Below are 18,155 nucleotides of genomic sequence, written 5' to 3'. Positions count from 1 at the left end.
TTCTGGCTTTTCAGTGTTAAACATTTTAAACCATGTATCAATTCACAATGATGAATGACGTTGTGATGATCTGTGACATTAAATTTTGTTAAATTACATTAGTGTCAGGTTCAAACAACCTAAAACATTCAAACACCACACAAATAGGAGAAAGACAAGAGAGTTTTAGGTTTACTTGCGGCAAAGAGAACGGACAGGAGCTTGCTTCAGTTACAATCTCCCGCCTTTCTAAGGCACGTTCTGCCAAACCCTTTCTTTTTATTTCCTTAGGGCGGTCCCTAGTTACATAGCTTATTCGGTTATCTTGAGTTAATTACAAAGCGTTACTATTTCTTCTTTTCTGTTATCTTGAGTTAATTATGTAGCGTTTCTGCTTCTTCTGTTCTTCTGTTCTGTTGAGTCACAGACCCATTGCACCTCTGGGCTGATGTAGTGCAGAGTGCAAAGTGCAGAGTTCAGTTCCTGTTTGTTTCCTTCTGTCACTACATTGCAGAAACTGATGAACTCACAGAACAATGGGGGCTGTTGCACAATTCACACAGCAAACATAAGATAACATATACTAAATATTTCTAACAATTAGGGTTGTAAGACTGCTAAATTGTCATTGGCTTCTTCTTCCCCCTCCATTCATATTAGTCAAATATTATCATTGCATTCATGGGATTGCTCTTGTACTCTCCACACTTTTGAGTTCATGCACTGTGCCTATATCAGATCATGCCCAAATGTAGTAACAGTGACAATTGATTGATCGAGCTTTGTGATTTGCTGGAAAAAAAAATAAAACGTTCAAGTGGTATGAATACTTTTGTTAGCACTTCCATTTAAATTAGCTGATAATGATCTTCACGAATGTCTATTTCAACTTATTTATTTATGTTCTTTTTTGTAAAGCAAGACACTTTTATATGTTGAGGGATGAAGATTAATTAAGGTGGTGAACTTTAAGTTCAAATTTCTTTGAAAGTTAAGAGTTCTTTGCATTTTCCTGTCAGAAATAAGAGCAGCTGTGAGTCACAACTTAACAGCTCAGGCAAGCATCATTTGCTTTGCTTGTGAGTTGTAAACAAATATAATAAAAAGATTTGCTCATCCCCAGGGTTCTGGACTTTTAGTCTTACCCAGAAATCACATTTTGATCTCTGACCATAAGGTTTGCGAACCCCACTTCTATAGGAACCTACGAGTGGTGTAGCAGAGAGGATGCAACTCTTAAACAAGTTCAAGTACAACTCTCCATGAACCACTTTCCCTCATAACAGGATGTTTCCAGGCAGTTGAGTGTCAGTGGAGGACCACTTACAGAGACGGGCAAAGCACCTGCACAGCTTTAGTGCCTTTTGTTATATAGAAGTAATAGCTATGTTTATGATAACTGGGTCACTTCCATGGCAAGGATCCTTTGACCCTTTGACTAAGAAGCTGTGAAAAGAATCTATATTGAAATATGGTTGCAGGATATATTCTTGCCTGTATAACGCAGTCCCTGTTTGAATAATTCATTTACAAGTTATTATGTTCCTCGCCATACTATGAGTTCTGTCGTTAAATCGAGTTTTTACCACCTTCGGCTTTTAGCAAAAGTTAAATCTTATTTTGGTTTTAAGGACTTTGAAAGACTTATCCATGCCTTCATAACAACTCGACTGGATTACTGCAACTCTTTATATAGAGGGATGGAAAAATCACAGATTCAGCGACTTCAAATGATCCATAACGCAGCAGCACGGCTTCTCACAGGAACCAGGAAGCATGACCACATAAGGCCAACTCTGGCATCTTTACACTGGTTGCCTGTCTTTTATCGAATAGATTTTAAGATTCTTTTGTTAACTTTTAAAGTTTTAAATGGGTTAGCCCCCCCTTATCTTCGGGACCTTTTAAATCTTCAGTCTGTGTCCAGAACGCTACGATCAAATAATCAGTTATTACTTACAGTTCCTCGAACTCGACTTAAGAGGAAAGGAGATCGAGCTTTTTCTGTTGCTGCTCCTGTTTTATGGAATAACTTACCTTTCCAGATTAGATCTGCCCACAGCCTGGACCATTTTAAATCGCTTCTTAAAACTCACTTTTACTCTCTGGCATTTAAATGATGTGTGTTCTGTTTTGTCATTTGTGTTGTTGTTTTTGTGTTGTTGTTTTGTACAGCACTTTGGTGCAGTCTTGTCTGCTGTAAGGTGCTATATAAATAAATTTGACATTGACATTGACATTGACTATGAGGGCATTAAGGGTCCTCTTTATGTTGTACCAGTTTGCATAAAGTAGTTAGTGCATTTATTTAATTCAAGACATGAACATTCATCAGATGATGGATAATATCGTGTTAGAATTAGAAATACAATTAAAGCGATGCACATTGATTTGCTATGTTTTGACATCAGCCAGTGTAACAGCTGTGTGTACTGTTGAGCTCACTGACTTTGGAGCAGACATCTAACCCTTTATTTTGTGTATATATTTTCACCTTTACCTTCCTCCTGGCCTTGCTGCATTTGCGTCTTGTCTGTTTCTTTTCTCAGCAGAGCTTTAGATCCCTGTTCAGCACATTCTGAACCTGCCGGCTGTCAAGCTTGCTGTTGGCAAATGAGCAAGCTGACCTGTAGATGTCATTCTCCCTATTTTTCTGGTATAATTCTCTAAATCTTAGACTTCCACCCCATGTTTTCTTGACGTTTTCTACCCTTTCCTGTACCGTCATTTCATGCACTCACCACTTGTACCAGTAAAGCTGTGAACAGTTTTAGCTTCAAAGGGCTGATAAATCTTCTGTCATCCAACTATCAAGCTTGCATGACCACTGTATATTGTCAGACAATATTTATTTAAAGCAATCGCTTGTAGTTTTTGCATGGAGACAAATAAATTACACCAAATTCTTTAGATTCAGTTAGTTTTTCAGAAAAAATAATGACAAATAATGAATACTTTTGACAAGGTCAAAATCTTTAGTTTAAGCTCAAATATCTACATACACCCTCACTGCTGTTTGGTTCAATACTCTTCAGCAAATTGCCTGTTTTGATCTAATTATATTTGACTATTTGACAACTTTTACCATCAATAAGAGCTAAATTAAATTGGGAAGTTACCTGCTACAGGTTCAGTTTTTCGGCATACATCCGAAATATCTGTTAGCATTGAGCATGGGGCCATTTTAGAATCTTTATTTTATCCAGAATTATTCATTAGACAATAAATTTGTGTGTTTTTGGGATCCTTGCTCCAGAAGATAATCAGTAGACAAGTTCAGACAATCTAGTTATTGAATTGACGAGACTGGAAAATTTGGAGGTAGTCAATTTATTATTTCACTCACTGCCCATTTCACCAGCACCATTGGCAGTAAATCAGTTCTGTAGCATTATGCTGCCACCACCGTGCTTGATAAATGGTACAGTGGCCCAGCATCCTCTCATTGTGGTTAAATAGCTTAATTTTCCTCCCTCCTTTCTCAACAGTGCAACAGCTTGTCCATGGAGAGAGCTGAAACTTTTAGTCAAGATTTAATCTGTCAATCCTAGAGCCAGGGTTTGTTCTGTGCATAGTATCCTCTTGGTTCATAATGTTGTACAGTAAAGTGAGACAGCTTGACATCCATTTCCTTTCATCGAAGAGGGACAACTATGGTTACATGCTTGGACACACTTGGGTGTTTCAGCATGAGAATGCTCTTATATGCACATCAACACTGTCTTTGGAATAGATAATTTAATAACAATAAGTTTCTGAAATAGCGCTGACCATAACCCTTCTTAAAAGCTTTGTCTATGCCAGAAAACCAACCAATTTAATGAGCTTGGCAAGTTCTAACGAGAAGAGTACTAAAAAAGATTAAGTGTGAGTCATGCCTGGCTTGTGTTAATGACTACAAAGTGTATGTGGTTTCACTGTAATTTGTGTGTGCATATTTTAGACTAAAATTTTAATTTTGTGTGCGTTAAAGATCCACATCTGTCCATTAATTTGTTCCTTCCTGGAAGACAAAAATGCAGTATTTAAAGTTAAAATGACATTCATGCCGATGAAGAGAAAACGTACACAAAGAGTTTGAATAGAAGAAACATTCTGGCTCAAAGCGGGTCAGTGAAAACGGTCTTGCCACTTGTTGTGTGTTTCATTTTAGGAGGAAGCTTGTTGCAAATGGTGCGTACCGCTGCAGACACAAACAGGCATAGAAAACAGCGCCTAAGGCCAGTGCAGGTTAAGCATGTTCATTAATTTCTGTTGTTTCTCTCCCCACTGGCCTTGCTTCGCTTCCTGGACGTGCCGTGGTTCTTAATAGGCTTTTGAACTGCGCTCACAGTTTTTGTTACACACAGAAAGGCCCAGAGAGCTGAAAGGAAATCAGAGACCATGCCACAGAGGGAGAGTGATGAATAGAGATGACTTTCAATGAAAAGATAAAGAACATATGTCCAAGAAACTGAGAAAAAAAAATCATCTCAGAGAAGCAAAGATTGAACAGCTTTAATTAACCTACCGTATTTTCCGCACTATAAGGCGCACCTAAAAACCTTCAATTTTCTCAAAAGCCGACAGTGCGCCTTATAATCCGGTGCGCCTTATATATGGACCAATATTGAGCCACAACAGGTCTCGCAACTACGGTAAGCAGCCGCCGACTTCATTTTCCCCCGTGGAAGAAGAAACGGAGGAAAGCAGACGCCAACTTCATTTCCCCCGTGGAAGAAGAAACGGAGGAAAGCAGACGCCAACTTCATTTTCCCCGTAGAAGAAGAAACGGGAAAGCAGACGCCGATGCAGCCAGCGGTGCAAGCTGGGTTTTGTGTAAAGACCCCAAAATGGCTCCTATTAAGAGACATGCTTAGCAGAGTTTAAGCTCAAGGCGATCAGTCACACAGTAGAATATGGGAATGGGCTCTTTGCACCTGCCGCGCTGACGTCACAACCGCATGCGCAAATGCGGCTCTCTTTTTTTGCTTTGAGTTACCATGACAGCTAGAAAAGACAAAGTCTTATTTCAGACGCAAATAAAACAATACTATGAACATTGCTGTCTTCCTAATATAATGGGCTTTTAAGTTTTCATGGATTTCCAAACGATCCTGAATTAAGAAGACGGTGGCTTGTAAATATTCGTGCTACCAGTTAAAGCTAATGCAGCACAGCAAAGTTTACAGCCTTCACGTCACTCCGGATCAACTTCTTCAGCCTAAAGCAGAAGGTAAAGGAGCTTTCTGTGTTATTTCCATGGAATCACTTCTGTATTCAGCCTGAAAGAGCGAGTTTATGGGAACGAGAGAGCAGACCAGAGCCAGACAGCCGAGCTACTGATCCGCCTGAACACACTGCTGTAAACACCGTCCTGCTTCACAAGAAGCATGCAAAACTAATAAAGCGAAGTAACACGGAAACCTTAAGGAACACGGCCATATTTTTCTAAAAGCAACAACTTTGAGCCTGAACCGTCAGCTGAACTAGAACTCCGACACCAGAGCTAATGTTAAGCTATGGGCTCGTTGTGCTTCAGAAGCAAAAAGCCGAAAACCGTAAAATCCCCGTTACTTGGTCTCTGACACTAACGACAATAAACCACGTAATATACTTGAACATAAGGTAAAAACATTGTCCGTTAATGAATTATGAAAAATGTTTAGATACATTTTTACAAGAAAAATGTCCGGCATAAGCTAAAGCTAATGTTAGCCACAAAGTTTAAAGAAAGTAAAACTCACCTTCATATCTGTGTATAACGAGGCGAACATCTTAAAACCTTTCTCCAGATTATTGTTGGGGCTTCGGCTCGATGTTCATCATTAAGCTGAGGTGCAAAGAGCCCATAGAGCAGCAGCGAGAGAATTTAACATGAACAATCAATGGTGCGGAAGTGGAGGAAGCAACAGCTGTTCATTTTGGGAATGAACGGAGTTTTCAGAACGCTGGTTTGTAATCTATTAATAAAGTTTGACTGACCTATCTGACTATTTTGTCGACATTCCCTTTATCGCAGTTCCATCTAATGGATGCATAACGTAACCCCAGCCTCTACTGTAGCGTCTATTCTATGCGCCTTATAATGCGGTGCGCCTTATATATGAAAAAAGTTTTAAAATAGGCCATTCATTGAAGGTGCGCCTTATAATGCGGTGCGCCTTATAGTGCGGAAAATACGGTACTACAAAGTCAAGTAAAAAGATTCAGTTTTTAATGGCATCAGTGAGAGTTCACAACCTTAATAAAAAATCTGAGCTTGATATCCTAGAAATAGCACAAAGAATATAATTGTGATCACCTACACAACATGCTTGTAACCCATACAGACTGTTTACCTTTGTTTGAAATCAACTTTAGAGGCTAACAGATGACGTTTAACCAGATTAAAGCTATGTTAACTCTACAGGGCTAGAAAGCACAAAAAAGAACTCTAACAGCAAGGTACTTCCTGAAGTTCCACGGTTGCACCAAGACGCCCTGTGGAGCTTCATCTCTCTAAAGAGACTTCAAAGGCAGGCCCAGTGTAGGTGTTAACCTTTGACTCAAAGGCTCTTTCTGGTCAAACGGGGACAGATTAATTGATGCTAAATGTGAGCTTGTACATCACAGCATTTTGAATTCATCATCTTAAATATCTGCATCTAAAATGGGCCAAATAGAAACTTTTCCTTTGAAACCTTGTTGCCTCTGTATGTCTATTATGCAGATAAAAGAAATAATAATTCGCAGTTATTCAGTATTATTTCAGGGTTTATTATATTTGTGATATTGTAATGAGAAAAAGGATTGAATGACGTTTGTTATCCCTGCAACTATTTGTGTCTTTCATATCTTCCAAGCACTTTCATATGCGAATAAGATAGAAACATGAAATTATGCGCTGAGGACTCGCACTATATATGCATCTGCAGATAAGGAAGTATGGTCAGGTGCAATTTTCCACCCACCTCACACAGTTGATCAGATAAACATGTTGTGGCTTGAAATAGAGTCAGACCCCCCTCCATTGGTTCTTGTCTCCTCAGATAATGCTAAGGGAACTCATGGTTGACTCCGGTTAATTTTCCACCTCATGTCCTGGTTTCCTTTTGGAGAAATGGAAGCTATGATAATTCAGACTGATTGTGGAAGTGGTTACTGAAGGAAGGTACACACTGCAGTCTGGGCAGTTGCACTTTGGGTATTTTCAGTGCCAGAAAAAATGCCAACAAATTTAGAGTATGGGTGAATAAATAGAATTGCATTAAAAGAAATATTAACATTTTTTCTAGGTTGTTTGTCCAGGCTTCTTTCAAAGCTTGGTAGCTAATTTATGGAGGGATAGTCTTCAAACTAAAATTAAAGCTCGAGTTCATTCAAAAGTATTGTCCAGCATCCAAATGCAACAAATTGTGCTCCAATGTTGCTAAGGACCAAAATTAAAACAAGTAGTGGTCTAAAGTAGACATGTTTGGCTCCTATAACCAGTGTCAGAAAATTGCAATTGCAAGCTGGAAAGCACCATCCCAATTGCAAATCTTATTAATGTGTACATCATATGTTTAAACCAAGTCAAAAGAGAATTTTGTTGAATATTAAAAATGTATGTGAACTTCAGACTTTAAAGAAAGCCCAAAATGTATCTCCCTCTCTATTTTGGCATTAGAACAGGAACGATTTAGTCTTATTTGAGGTGAGAAAATGGGAAAAAAATTTTTTATTAGTGCATTGCATTAAAATATGCAATTTAGTTATATGTGGGGTCAATGTTGAGATGAAAAATGGAACGTTGACTTGTGTCGTCAGCTAAAAATGTATTGAAAAAAAAGTTGTATAGATCAAACAAAAAACACTGCTTCCCAACGAAAAGCCACCTGTTGAAAAAGTTATTTTTAAATAATATGGAAGTTATTTAACTCTTAACTGCTGCAGGGGACCAGGGTTTGTTTCTTTAACAAGCTGGGTGAGAAAGCTCCTTAAGGAACCCTGGAAGATGAAAAAGTGAGTCTTCAGAGGGCTCAAGATGGGCCCATGAGTGACCGTTTTTAATTTCATCTTATGGTTTATGTTTAAAGCTGACTTCATTAAGGTTCGAGTGCAAACAACCACTCGCACAGCTGAGTCCAACCAAGCTGTTGCTACATCAAAGCCTCATGCAGCAGCTGAGCATTGTTTGTTTAAAATATTTTGCATTTTAAACAAAATATTTTAATATTTATCTATCTATATTTCTGCATAGTTAACAGGAATATTTATTGCAAGTCATTGTATCTGCCCTTGGGAGTATTTACAGAACTTGGGAAGCTTATTCTATTGTTGTTTTATGCAACTTATATGCTGAGCGGTGTCTGTCTTCACTGAATTCCTGTCGTATGTCCTAGGATTTTGAAGCTATGTGATTAATACAACTGCCTGCTTTACTTATGCATGCACACACACCTACACACACACGCCCACACACCATGCACAGGCGGTTGGTGAATTTGAGGAGGGTTCCTCAAATGATTTCAGCCATGCAACCATAGTACCATTAATACATATAACATTTTCCTTTTACTCCAAAACAGCTTTGAAACCTTTAAAAATCCATATTTAAAGTATAAATCTGTTTTCTGATACTTTTCAGGATACAGACCTGCTGGATATTACGTACATAAAAGATGCCAGAAATGGAAAGTGCACTAAAACACCTAAGGTAAGATAAATGATTTCTGTTGTTTACCATGTCTATGTATTTTTGTTTTGCACTAAACTATTAAATAAAGCCAGAAAAATAATTGACACCCCAAAAAACCTGTGTGAAAAGTCTTCCAAATCAACCAATCCTTCAGTGTGGTAAGATAAGAAACTAAGTAAGAAAGTTTTAGAAAAATCAAGCAGTTTGATCATATTTATTGAGATGTAATTGTTTTTCTATTTTGAAGGACAAAATAGGAAAGACAAGTGAAAATGACATTTTATTAGTGTAGGAAAATAGGTACCGACTTAAACTTCTAATATAGAGCATTAATTAAAAACTTGAAAACAATTTAATCTTTTAAAAAAAACAAAGGCACATCAAAATTTCAATTTATCTTGCCAGTGAGTAGGTCTCCAAAGCTCACCCAAACTACAGCAAAAAATGGCATCTTCAAGTTGCACAGTCGCCATAACAACCACGTCTTTTAAGACTTTTGCAGACTTCTTTATTAAGGGTGCAAATGTTACAGAGATGATGGTGTAGATTAAAGCTTTTTTCCAATGTCTCCATGAGAAACCACATTGTTAACATGGCGTGTTGGTGTTTTGGATGCCATTAATGTTGGTTATTTTTGCAGAGAAAATGAATTTTGTGTGTAGGTGTCAGTCTGACCATGAATCACACACTGTCTGCATCTATCTAGCAAGGAGTTATAATAAGATGAGACTCAAATAGGTACAAGCGGATGTAATAACTGATATTTAACAAGGAGCTCCTGGTTTAAATCAGGAAATAGTGCTACTCTGCTGGTGGTGGTGTTGAAATAAAACTAAAGATTGTGACTTCCTGGAGTGCATAATGAAAAAAATAAATACATTTTTAATCTTCCTGCTATGTCCATAGCTTTGTGTGTAGATGGTAAGTACAATTGGTAAATAAACTTATACAAACCCATTTTGTAGAGGCACAGCATGACAATTTACAACAATTAATCCCCACCACCCAAAAAATTAAGTTGCAGAAAGCTTTTGGATGTTGTGTTTATAGGTTGAGACTGGATGGCAGCAACAGCTTTATAAGGTTGACTTTGCATAAAAGTGAGGTGAGTGGAGGTTGATCGGAAAGCACTTTGTGTAAGGGAAGTTTGAGGGAATGAGAAGATTCATGCATTTCTAAACAGCTTACGGAGAGATATTGCAAGAGAGAAGGCACGACCATGTGACATATTTCATTGTCAAAGCATTGGAAATCCATTACTCGGAGATGAAGCAGTTGTGGACCCTGGGCATTGAAATGCGAGCACCGATGAGACAGTGTCTCAGGAGTTCTTGAGAGGAGAAGGAGGAAGAAAAAGGGGACTTCTGAGGACATTGTTGAAGATGAAGGCAATTTCAAAGAGTCAAAGCAAAGGCTGAAAGATTTTTCCTTTGGGTGCCAGCTCAGCAGAAGGCTATAGGAAGGATTATAGGAATGAAGGACGGACACAGAAAGATTATGAGGTCAAAAACAGATGTGAGTGAGACTCATACGGCACACTTTCATGTTTTTTTTAAACGTCTCCTTCACACTTCTTAAAAATCATGTTAAAATGAAGGCTGTGAGAGAATTACTGGAGAGACGGACCCCTTTACACATTTTCCTTTTGAAGTGGGTCCTATTAGTTATGTAATATTACACACTGGAATAGTGAAACAGTGAAATTTAAGACACTAGAAGATGCACAAATATCACAGTAACTTCAGGTATTTTGAAGGTAAGCTTAACTTATTCCAATTTCTGCTTTTTTTTTCAAGATTGTGATTTCTCTAGAAGACCTAGAATCAACACTTCCAGTAGATACAGAGGCACAATAAATTCTTTTCACTCTTCTTCCAACAATATCTGTTCCCTAATATTCTCACTGGTTGTCACATAGGCGCATATCATCCAACTTTGCTGAACTTCACACTTGTATTGCAAGAGTAACAAGTACCATAAAAGAATGAGTCTCCTTCTTAACATCATTATCAATTCCATGCTACAGCTTTTAGCTTTCATCAGAGACACACTAATGAGGACTACAGATCTTCAATCAGTCATTTGGAAACAGATCTGGAACAGATTTGTTTGGCAGTGGAGGAGCACGGACAACGTTTATCTTCACATGACTTTCCCTTCAACAACCTATCAGTTTCTCGGCCACAGGCCTAAACCAGGGACTTGACAGAGTCCTATGATTATTCAGTTTTTTAGTTAACAGACCAAAGACATCATCATCATGCCAGCCCATAGAAGTGGGGCCTTAAATCAGATCTGACTTGTTGAAGATTACGAAAGGACTGACACAACGAGGTCTTGGCCTTAGGTTACTCTCACTTAATTTTTTTCCTTTCCCATAGGATTGGATGATAAGGACTTTTTAAAATTTCGCTGAACTGATGAAGTTTTACGATTTGGTCACAATGGCTAACTCGGCTGCCTTCCCCAGTGGTTCAGCCAAGAACTAGAATTACCAAAGACTAGACATTTAAATTTTTGGCAAAAAGCACATGTTTTCAGCGACACTTAGTGTAGAGGTAGAGCAGCCGCCCCATATATGTAAGGCCATTACTCATCAACACAGGATTCGATTCCCTATGATAGGGCCTTTGCTACTTGTCTCTCGCCTTCTCTCTTTGCCTATTTATTTCTTTTTTTCTACAAATAGAAGCCATTAGTGTCAGAAAAAGCACAAATATAGATATAGGCATAGATATTTAATAATATGGTTGAAAAACAAAAACATTGTATCTCATTTATATCACATGTAGCACTCTGACTTCTGACTTCAAAAGATGAAATTGCAACAGTTAAAAGGAAAATTACTTTTTTTTCTGTAGTAAGTCAGTTTGACATAAACTGTCCTGGTGTCCAAAGTGTCATTTAGGAAGAAAAGATACAGACTCCATTTTTGAGTTTGGACCCTCTTACAATTTTCTTTTTTCTCTTTATTTTTAACCATATGGCAAAAATTACAAATTGTTGATTTACCCAATTTATTCTTGAGCTGAATAAAAATCGTATTATAGAGTATCTCTAATTATTCACATCTGCCAACCTAACACTTTCCTGATTTGTCAAATATCACAAATATTAAATTACAAAGCAGCAAAAATAGATAGAAAGAAACAGAAAATTATCATCCATTCCTTCTAATAACAGCAGATATTAGGCATAGAAAAGACTGCTGAAATAAATTTTAAAAATAGACAAATTAGAGACTGGAGGGTTTTTTTTCCTGCTCTGTTGTCACCATCTGCTTCTCTCTGATTTCACTTAGGAGCTGCTGTAGCAGCATTCATTTATTTATGCAAATTACAGAAAAGGACCACACTCACTGGAGCGAGATGAGAGGTTTGACTTATGATGGCATGTCGACAGAAACCTTCAGAAGTGCTTTTATTGGGCTTCTCAAGGGTCCTGTGTCTCAGCTGAATGCCGCCAGACTTGGGCACCATTATTACCAACAGATGAACCTGAAATGAGCTCCACATAAGAAGGCGTGCTTTGTTTACATCTTTTAAATTGATCTTCTGTCTTCTAGAGCTTCTTCTCTAGAGGCTCAAGTCATCATGTATCATTTTTGAGCAACATCTGAATTTCTGTCTGAGCACCGTCGCGCTTTGGGATGCACAAGTGTGTTCACTGGCTTGTCGCAGTGTGTGAACATCTCGTCTGACCTCACATGAACTCCTGCCACCCTGCCCACTGGCCGCTTCGGCTCCGTTGTGATTCATGTGTTTGCTACATAAAGACAGACAAACAGCGCAAACACATTCCATGGCAGGAAATGCTCGCTATTATTCCCACTCCGATTATGCTTCCAGAAGCACATCCTACACAGGGAGCAGAAATATGTGGGCTGGAGAAAATAATAAATTGGGAGAAAATTGGAATTCTTTGTTTAACAAAGCAGTGGCTGTGGCTGCTAATTAGCATGTGTCCTCCTTCTGTCTTCATTAAGGCTGATTAAAAAGCCAGTTTCAAAAAGAGTGGAGCACTATGTTTGATAGCTTCCTAAATAAGTCACACATGCTTACGTTGGTTGATCAAAGCACAGCATCACCCATCATTAAGTTCATGTAGACACAAACAGTTGCCAGAAAACATTCCAAAATATGTTAAAAATTTGGTTTGGGATGTTACATTTTTATGACATGAAAATCTTAATTAAGCACTTTTCTGTCAACTAGTTACACTCTCACTAAAGTAGCTAATTAAAGAATTTTGTATTAGCACCTCTATACCGGCAGCTTTTAACAGTGTGTTGATTTTAATGCCAGAAATAGAAACCTTTAGCATTGATCTTAGAAAAGTTGTTGCATCTCCTCAGTATTTTAAAAATATTGTCAGGCCATAATGTTAAAGTCATGGTGAGAGCTCAGAAAAGTCTGCAAATACCCGAGAGGTTATGTGATCCCAGATAGCACAGAATGATTGAAACAACATTGAATCAATGTCAGCCAGAAACATTGAATCAACGTTGAACGCTGACATTGAAACAACATTGAAAGTGGTCGGTGACTTGTATGTTGAATCAACGTTAGGGTTTCAACCATAACTGACATTATATCAATGTTGATTCAACCATCATCTGTATGTCAACTTGTATGCATATTTGTGTTGATAGTACATTGAATCAGTTATGAATCAATGTTGATTCTACATTATATCAATGTTGAGTCAACCATCATCTGACTGTGGTTCTGCACACATATTTCCGTTGATTCTACATTGAATCAATGTTGATTCAACACTCATCTGAACGTGGATCTGCATCCGGAATTGTCTTGATTCTACATTGAATCAATGTTGCTTCGACAGTCATCTGACTGTGGTTCTGCACACATATGTCGGTTGATTCTACGTTTAATCAATGTTGATTCAACACTCATCTGAACGTGGATCTGCATCCGGATTTCGGTTCATTCTACATTGAATCAATGTTGATTCAACAGTCATTCGACTGTGGTTCTGCACACATATTTCGGGTTGATTCTACATTGAATAGGTTAGGAATCAACGTTGATTCAACCTTCATCTGAACGTGGTTCTGCACGCACATTTGTGTTGATTCTGCATTCAATCAATGTTTATTCAACCATCATAACCATCATCCTGAAATAAACCACATAAAAATACCATGGCAGTGCTTAAATATTTTATTTAATTTCAGTCTTCTGGCCGTCCCTTTGGTTGCCTTTCAATGCCTCCCTCCCGGTCTGGTGCATAGCGAAACCATTTCTTTACTGTTTCGCTGTAATTTTGATCAGTTAGGCCTGGTTCGAATTGACGAGCAGCAACTGAAAGACACAAAAGAACATCATTACGATAGAGGGTATCTCACATAAAATTTCTTATTATCCCATACCCTCACTTTGTTTAGATTCTGATTCACCAACAGTCTCATTTCCTACAATTAAAATTCAAAGCCCTTTTCCAGTAGAGGAAGCTCACCTAATATGCACTCTTGCAGGATTGTGTCCTTGAATGGCTTTTTACTCTGGGAATGCCTATGTTTCTTCCCAGCCCAGTTGAACTGACTTGCCAGGGCATTTCTCATACAAGTTGTCAACATTCTTCTTACCATGTTGGCTGAATTGGTGCCTCCTACTAGAGCCAGTCGAGCAATCTACATCAGAGACAAGTACATGAAGGCATAGCATTACACAGCAGCATTATATCATGTAAATTAAAAACACAGCAGAGACATAACCTTGTTTTGATACTGTATTTATGCTTATGCACTGATATTCCACTCCATAGTGTTCATTCATGGTCATGGATATTAGCGTTATTAACCATCCTGGTCCCAATTTGGGTTAGGTCAAAATTTAAATCATCTATGTGAATAATTGCAAAATGTTTCATAAATAACACATCTACAAGCTCTGTGACATGTTCAGAACTTGTAGATTACAATTTGTGTTCAAGTAGCTAAAGAGCTAACATTTTGCCCTTAGAAAAAGACTCACACTGACATAATCTACATTGATGCTGATCAGTCTTTCAAATGAATTACCATCTTTTGACGCACTGTCTCTTCAATCAGTAATGACTCTGCTTTACTGAAATCTTCTTCACTTTCAATTGGCAGCTGGAAGGGGAGTACAAGGTTTGCTGGTCCTTGTGTGCTACCTGGTGTAATGTTACTCTGAGCCAAATTGTTCTTAATGAATTGGACATCTCTGGATAGATCCTTCACAATCACAAGAGCTTCAGCAAGCATCGATGTCATCTTATGGATAGCGAGGTCTTCAGGAGAACATTAAGAATCTTTAAGTGCAACATCAAAATAACCTGAAAATGACACATTACAAATACATTATGTCCAATAGACTTGCCTCTCAAAAGCTGCCCATTATTGCTGGCCCTTTGTGTGGTTGCATCTGCAAAACACAAATATTCATGCACAGAAGTTTAAAGGTTAGGTGCCAAAATGACACCGACTTTCTTTAGGTGTGAAATGTTTCCTACAGATCTTTTATAGATAAGGACATTTCTGCATCTAATCAGGAGAGAACTCTGATGAGTGGAATACACAAGATCACAATGGCAAAAAGAAAATACTGTCAGGGCTTTGTGTTATGTTTGCCTTTAAAAAATAATGCATAAGTGTCAAAGCATTTAAAGAGTTGGTGTCATTGCTCACACAGATGTGAGCAATGACCACAGTTCAAATATAGACACAACCTCACACATTCAGATCACAAAATGTCTACAAATGTTGGATGACTGTCTTGATACCTTCGAAACCTTGATTAGGCGCTGAATCCAATACATCATTCAGGTCGGAGTTTGCTTTTAAGTGAATAAGAAATGCAAAAACGTAGCTAAAGTGAATTCATTAGTCAACACAGATCACTGTATATGTATGTAGTAAAGTGGGTTACTCTGTGATATATCCAATGGCAGCCTATTTTGTGCACATTGTGAGAGACCAGGGCGATGGTTATACTGCCTTGAGCTGCATCCAGACAACCCTGTAGATATAGTTACATTTCGCAATAGTTTACAAGTGTAAACACAAGATACATAATCTAAATGTTTGATCAAACTAACTAATTAGCCAGAATCACTAAGATACCCATCACTATTACTGAAAGAGTACAGTATCATACCAATACTTGTACTTTGTCGCTGTGGATTCTGCAACCTGTGGTACTGGACACAGTGGGCTGTAGCAAAACCTGGCATCTCAGCTTGAACACAAAGTAGGAAATACACAAAGCAGTGAGGTTATTACTGTAACCTTCCATATGAGAAAATGTGAGACTTACATTCAGCTGACTGCTCTATATTTAAAGCATTGCTTTGACATCACAGTCTTATGAGACTGCTTGACGACTCACCATTAAGAACTTCATCAGCTAGTGATTGTTGGTAGTTGCTAGCAACAAGATCTACTAAGAAAAATAGGAAATAATTAAGAGCTAAAACTATACACAATTAGTTTTAGCTCTAAGTGCTAAAACTATACACAATTTCAGCAAGAAACACAATTTCAATCAAATTAAAATGTCCTTTTATTGGTACACTGTTATATGTAATTTCTTTTTTGACTGTGTAGAAGTGAGCATAGTGTCAATATAAAGGAAACAATACCTGGACATCCAACATCAGGTGGTTTGGCAAAACGCTTTCTTTTTGCACTGCTACTCTGATGGTCTTCAGAATCAGAATGCATAAACTGCTGATTTGGCCTACAAAACATTATGATAATACACTATATGAATATTACAACTGTAGTTAAGATACTACACTTATTAGTCAAGGCTACCGTCTGAATACATGGACACTCTGGCCACTTTGAGCCATCCTTTTAGCAGTGGTTGTTATTTTCTAGTTGCAACGCCCTAGGGAAAGTTATCACTGTGATAAAGTTAGTAATGTACCTGGATATTCTTTTTTGGCGGATAGCTCCTTCATCATGAGATTCAATTTCAGATGTTGGACACATTGTGGTGTTATATTTTGTCTCTCGTTTTTTCGCCTCATCAAGGGTCTCTGTAAAGAGCAGAGGGTAAATGCCAATTTGCATGTCTGCAGTCCAGTGCAGAACTACCCTAACAGCTCCTTCCCAACTCCCAAAAAACAGAACAATCACACCTGTGTGAAGCGCTACTATCATACATCATCTCATTCTGGCCAATCACTATTTGCCTCCTCACATTTGTCTTCTCTGATTTTACATACACAAAACATCTCAGCTGGACCTCTGAGGTACCAGCGCTTTATTATAATTATATATATTGTTTACTTGGTTTAATGTAGCCTCCTAAACAAACCTTTGCATCTGTAATGTCATGTCCCAATAGATAAACATACGTGAAAAGAAGAAAATATTGAGCTGATTTATCTATAACATGACAGCACGACTGTGTAGAACAGCTGTGCATGTGTTGCACCAGTTACTCACCACACGTAATGAGGACTCGTACATCCGTATAGGTGATCCATTTGTCGTCTGGTTGCATTCCGTCTCGAAGGGCTTTCTTGAGTGTTATGTGTTTTGGGGGCCATAACAGCGTCTGTTCCTCAGCTTTAAACCAGCTCTCTAGAACTACTGCTGTCCCACCATTTGGGAACTGTACAACTGACCACAGTGCCTCTCTACTCATCTTCGAAGGGCTAGGGATGAAATGAGAACTACTCATGATATCTCCTTACAGGTCATCCCCATTTCACTCTTCAAAGCCAAAGTGCACTACAGACATTGTAGTTTTTGGCCAGTCAAACATGTTATTTGCACAGGTAAGAATTAGATAAATGTTATTTTTAGGTAATTTATGCCATGATATACATCTCAGTTACAGATACTGCACTTTGGCAGGGCAGCATGACTATGCTAAATGAAGTAGTGGTATTACAATGGCACCATCCATGTCTGGACAGAGAAGGCATTTGCGCTTGATAGAGGCCAGTCCAACTACCCCTATATTTTCTTTCAAGCCACTGACTTTGTATGTGCCAATGTATGATGATTCACAGGGATACATGTAATATGGCTGTTTGTGTCCGTACATTCTGACGATTATATATGTATCCTCTTCTGATTTAATAATATTCTCTATTAATGCAAATCCATCTCCAACTTCAACACAATTGTCTCCTTTCTTTGTGGACAAAGTAAACCGATGAGTGGAGACCTTCCTGTACTGTTGTGAAGAAATAAACTGTGTGGGGACTGGACCATCAATGTGGATGTTAAGCAACTTTGGATAATCTCTAGAACATGTGGGTCCAACATGTGAGGTTTCAGACAACCTTTTAACTACCTGTTGTAGTGTCTGATGTGGCTTGCGTAGAAGATGCTTAATTTGACCAAGACAATTCTCAAAAGGAAATCCTGATATATTATCTAGATTGCCGAACCTCCTGTATTCTTCAGCCAAATGAGTAAGCTGGTGTATATTGTACACGATTTCATCTTTTCCATATAATTCCCCAAAGTGTTCAACAAAAGCAACCATCAACTTTTGTGCAAAGGCTAACATTTCCTCAGATATACTAG

At 38.2% G+C, this 18,155-nt stretch overlaps 1 protein-coding gene and 1 long non-coding RNA gene across 6 annotated transcripts in view; one reads left to right on the top strand and one right to left on the bottom strand.

Annotated features, from left to right (window-relative positions):
* plcb1l (phospholipase C beta 1-like) overlaps window positions 1-18,155 on the top strand; it is a 196,483-nt gene that overhangs the window by 92,296 nt on the left and 86,032 nt on the right. For both annotated transcript variants that reach the window (XM_028040278.1, XM_028040277.1), the window contains exon 3: window positions 8,570-8,638. Coding sequence is in view for 1 of the 2 variants with exons in the window: in XM_028040277.1 (XP_027896078.1) it covers window positions 8,570-8,638 (69 nt within the window). In the remaining variant the exon portion in view is untranslated. The remainder of the gene's footprint in view (window positions 1-8,569; window positions 8,639-18,155) is intronic.
* LOC114158610 (uncharacterized) lies at window positions 15,799-18,051 on the bottom strand. 4 transcript variants are annotated; one of them, XR_003598439.1, is made up of 4 exons: window positions 17,061-18,051; window positions 16,537-16,648; window positions 15,994-16,344; window positions 15,799-15,843 (listed from the first exon to the last, which is right to left on the bottom strand). It is a non-coding gene; the product is annotated as an uncharacterized LOC114158610 (long non-coding RNA). The 4 variants fall into 4 exon arrangements; XR_003598436.1 differs by lacking the exon at window positions 17,061-18,051 and having other exon boundaries at window positions 15,994-16,047; window positions 16,247-16,344; window positions 16,537-16,922; XR_003598438.1 differs by having other exon boundaries at window positions 15,810-16,047; window positions 16,247-16,344.

This window comes from Xiphophorus couchianus, chromosome 15, assembly GCF_001444195.1.
Source record: "Xiphophorus couchianus chromosome 15, X_couchianus-1.0, whole genome shotgun sequence".
In the NCBI taxonomy this organism is placed as follows: Eukaryota; Metazoa; Chordata; class Actinopteri; order Cyprinodontiformes; family Poeciliidae; genus Xiphophorus; species Xiphophorus couchianus.
Note: the sequence above shows the minus strand (reverse complement) of the source record. Positions and strands in the feature narration are given on the sequence as shown.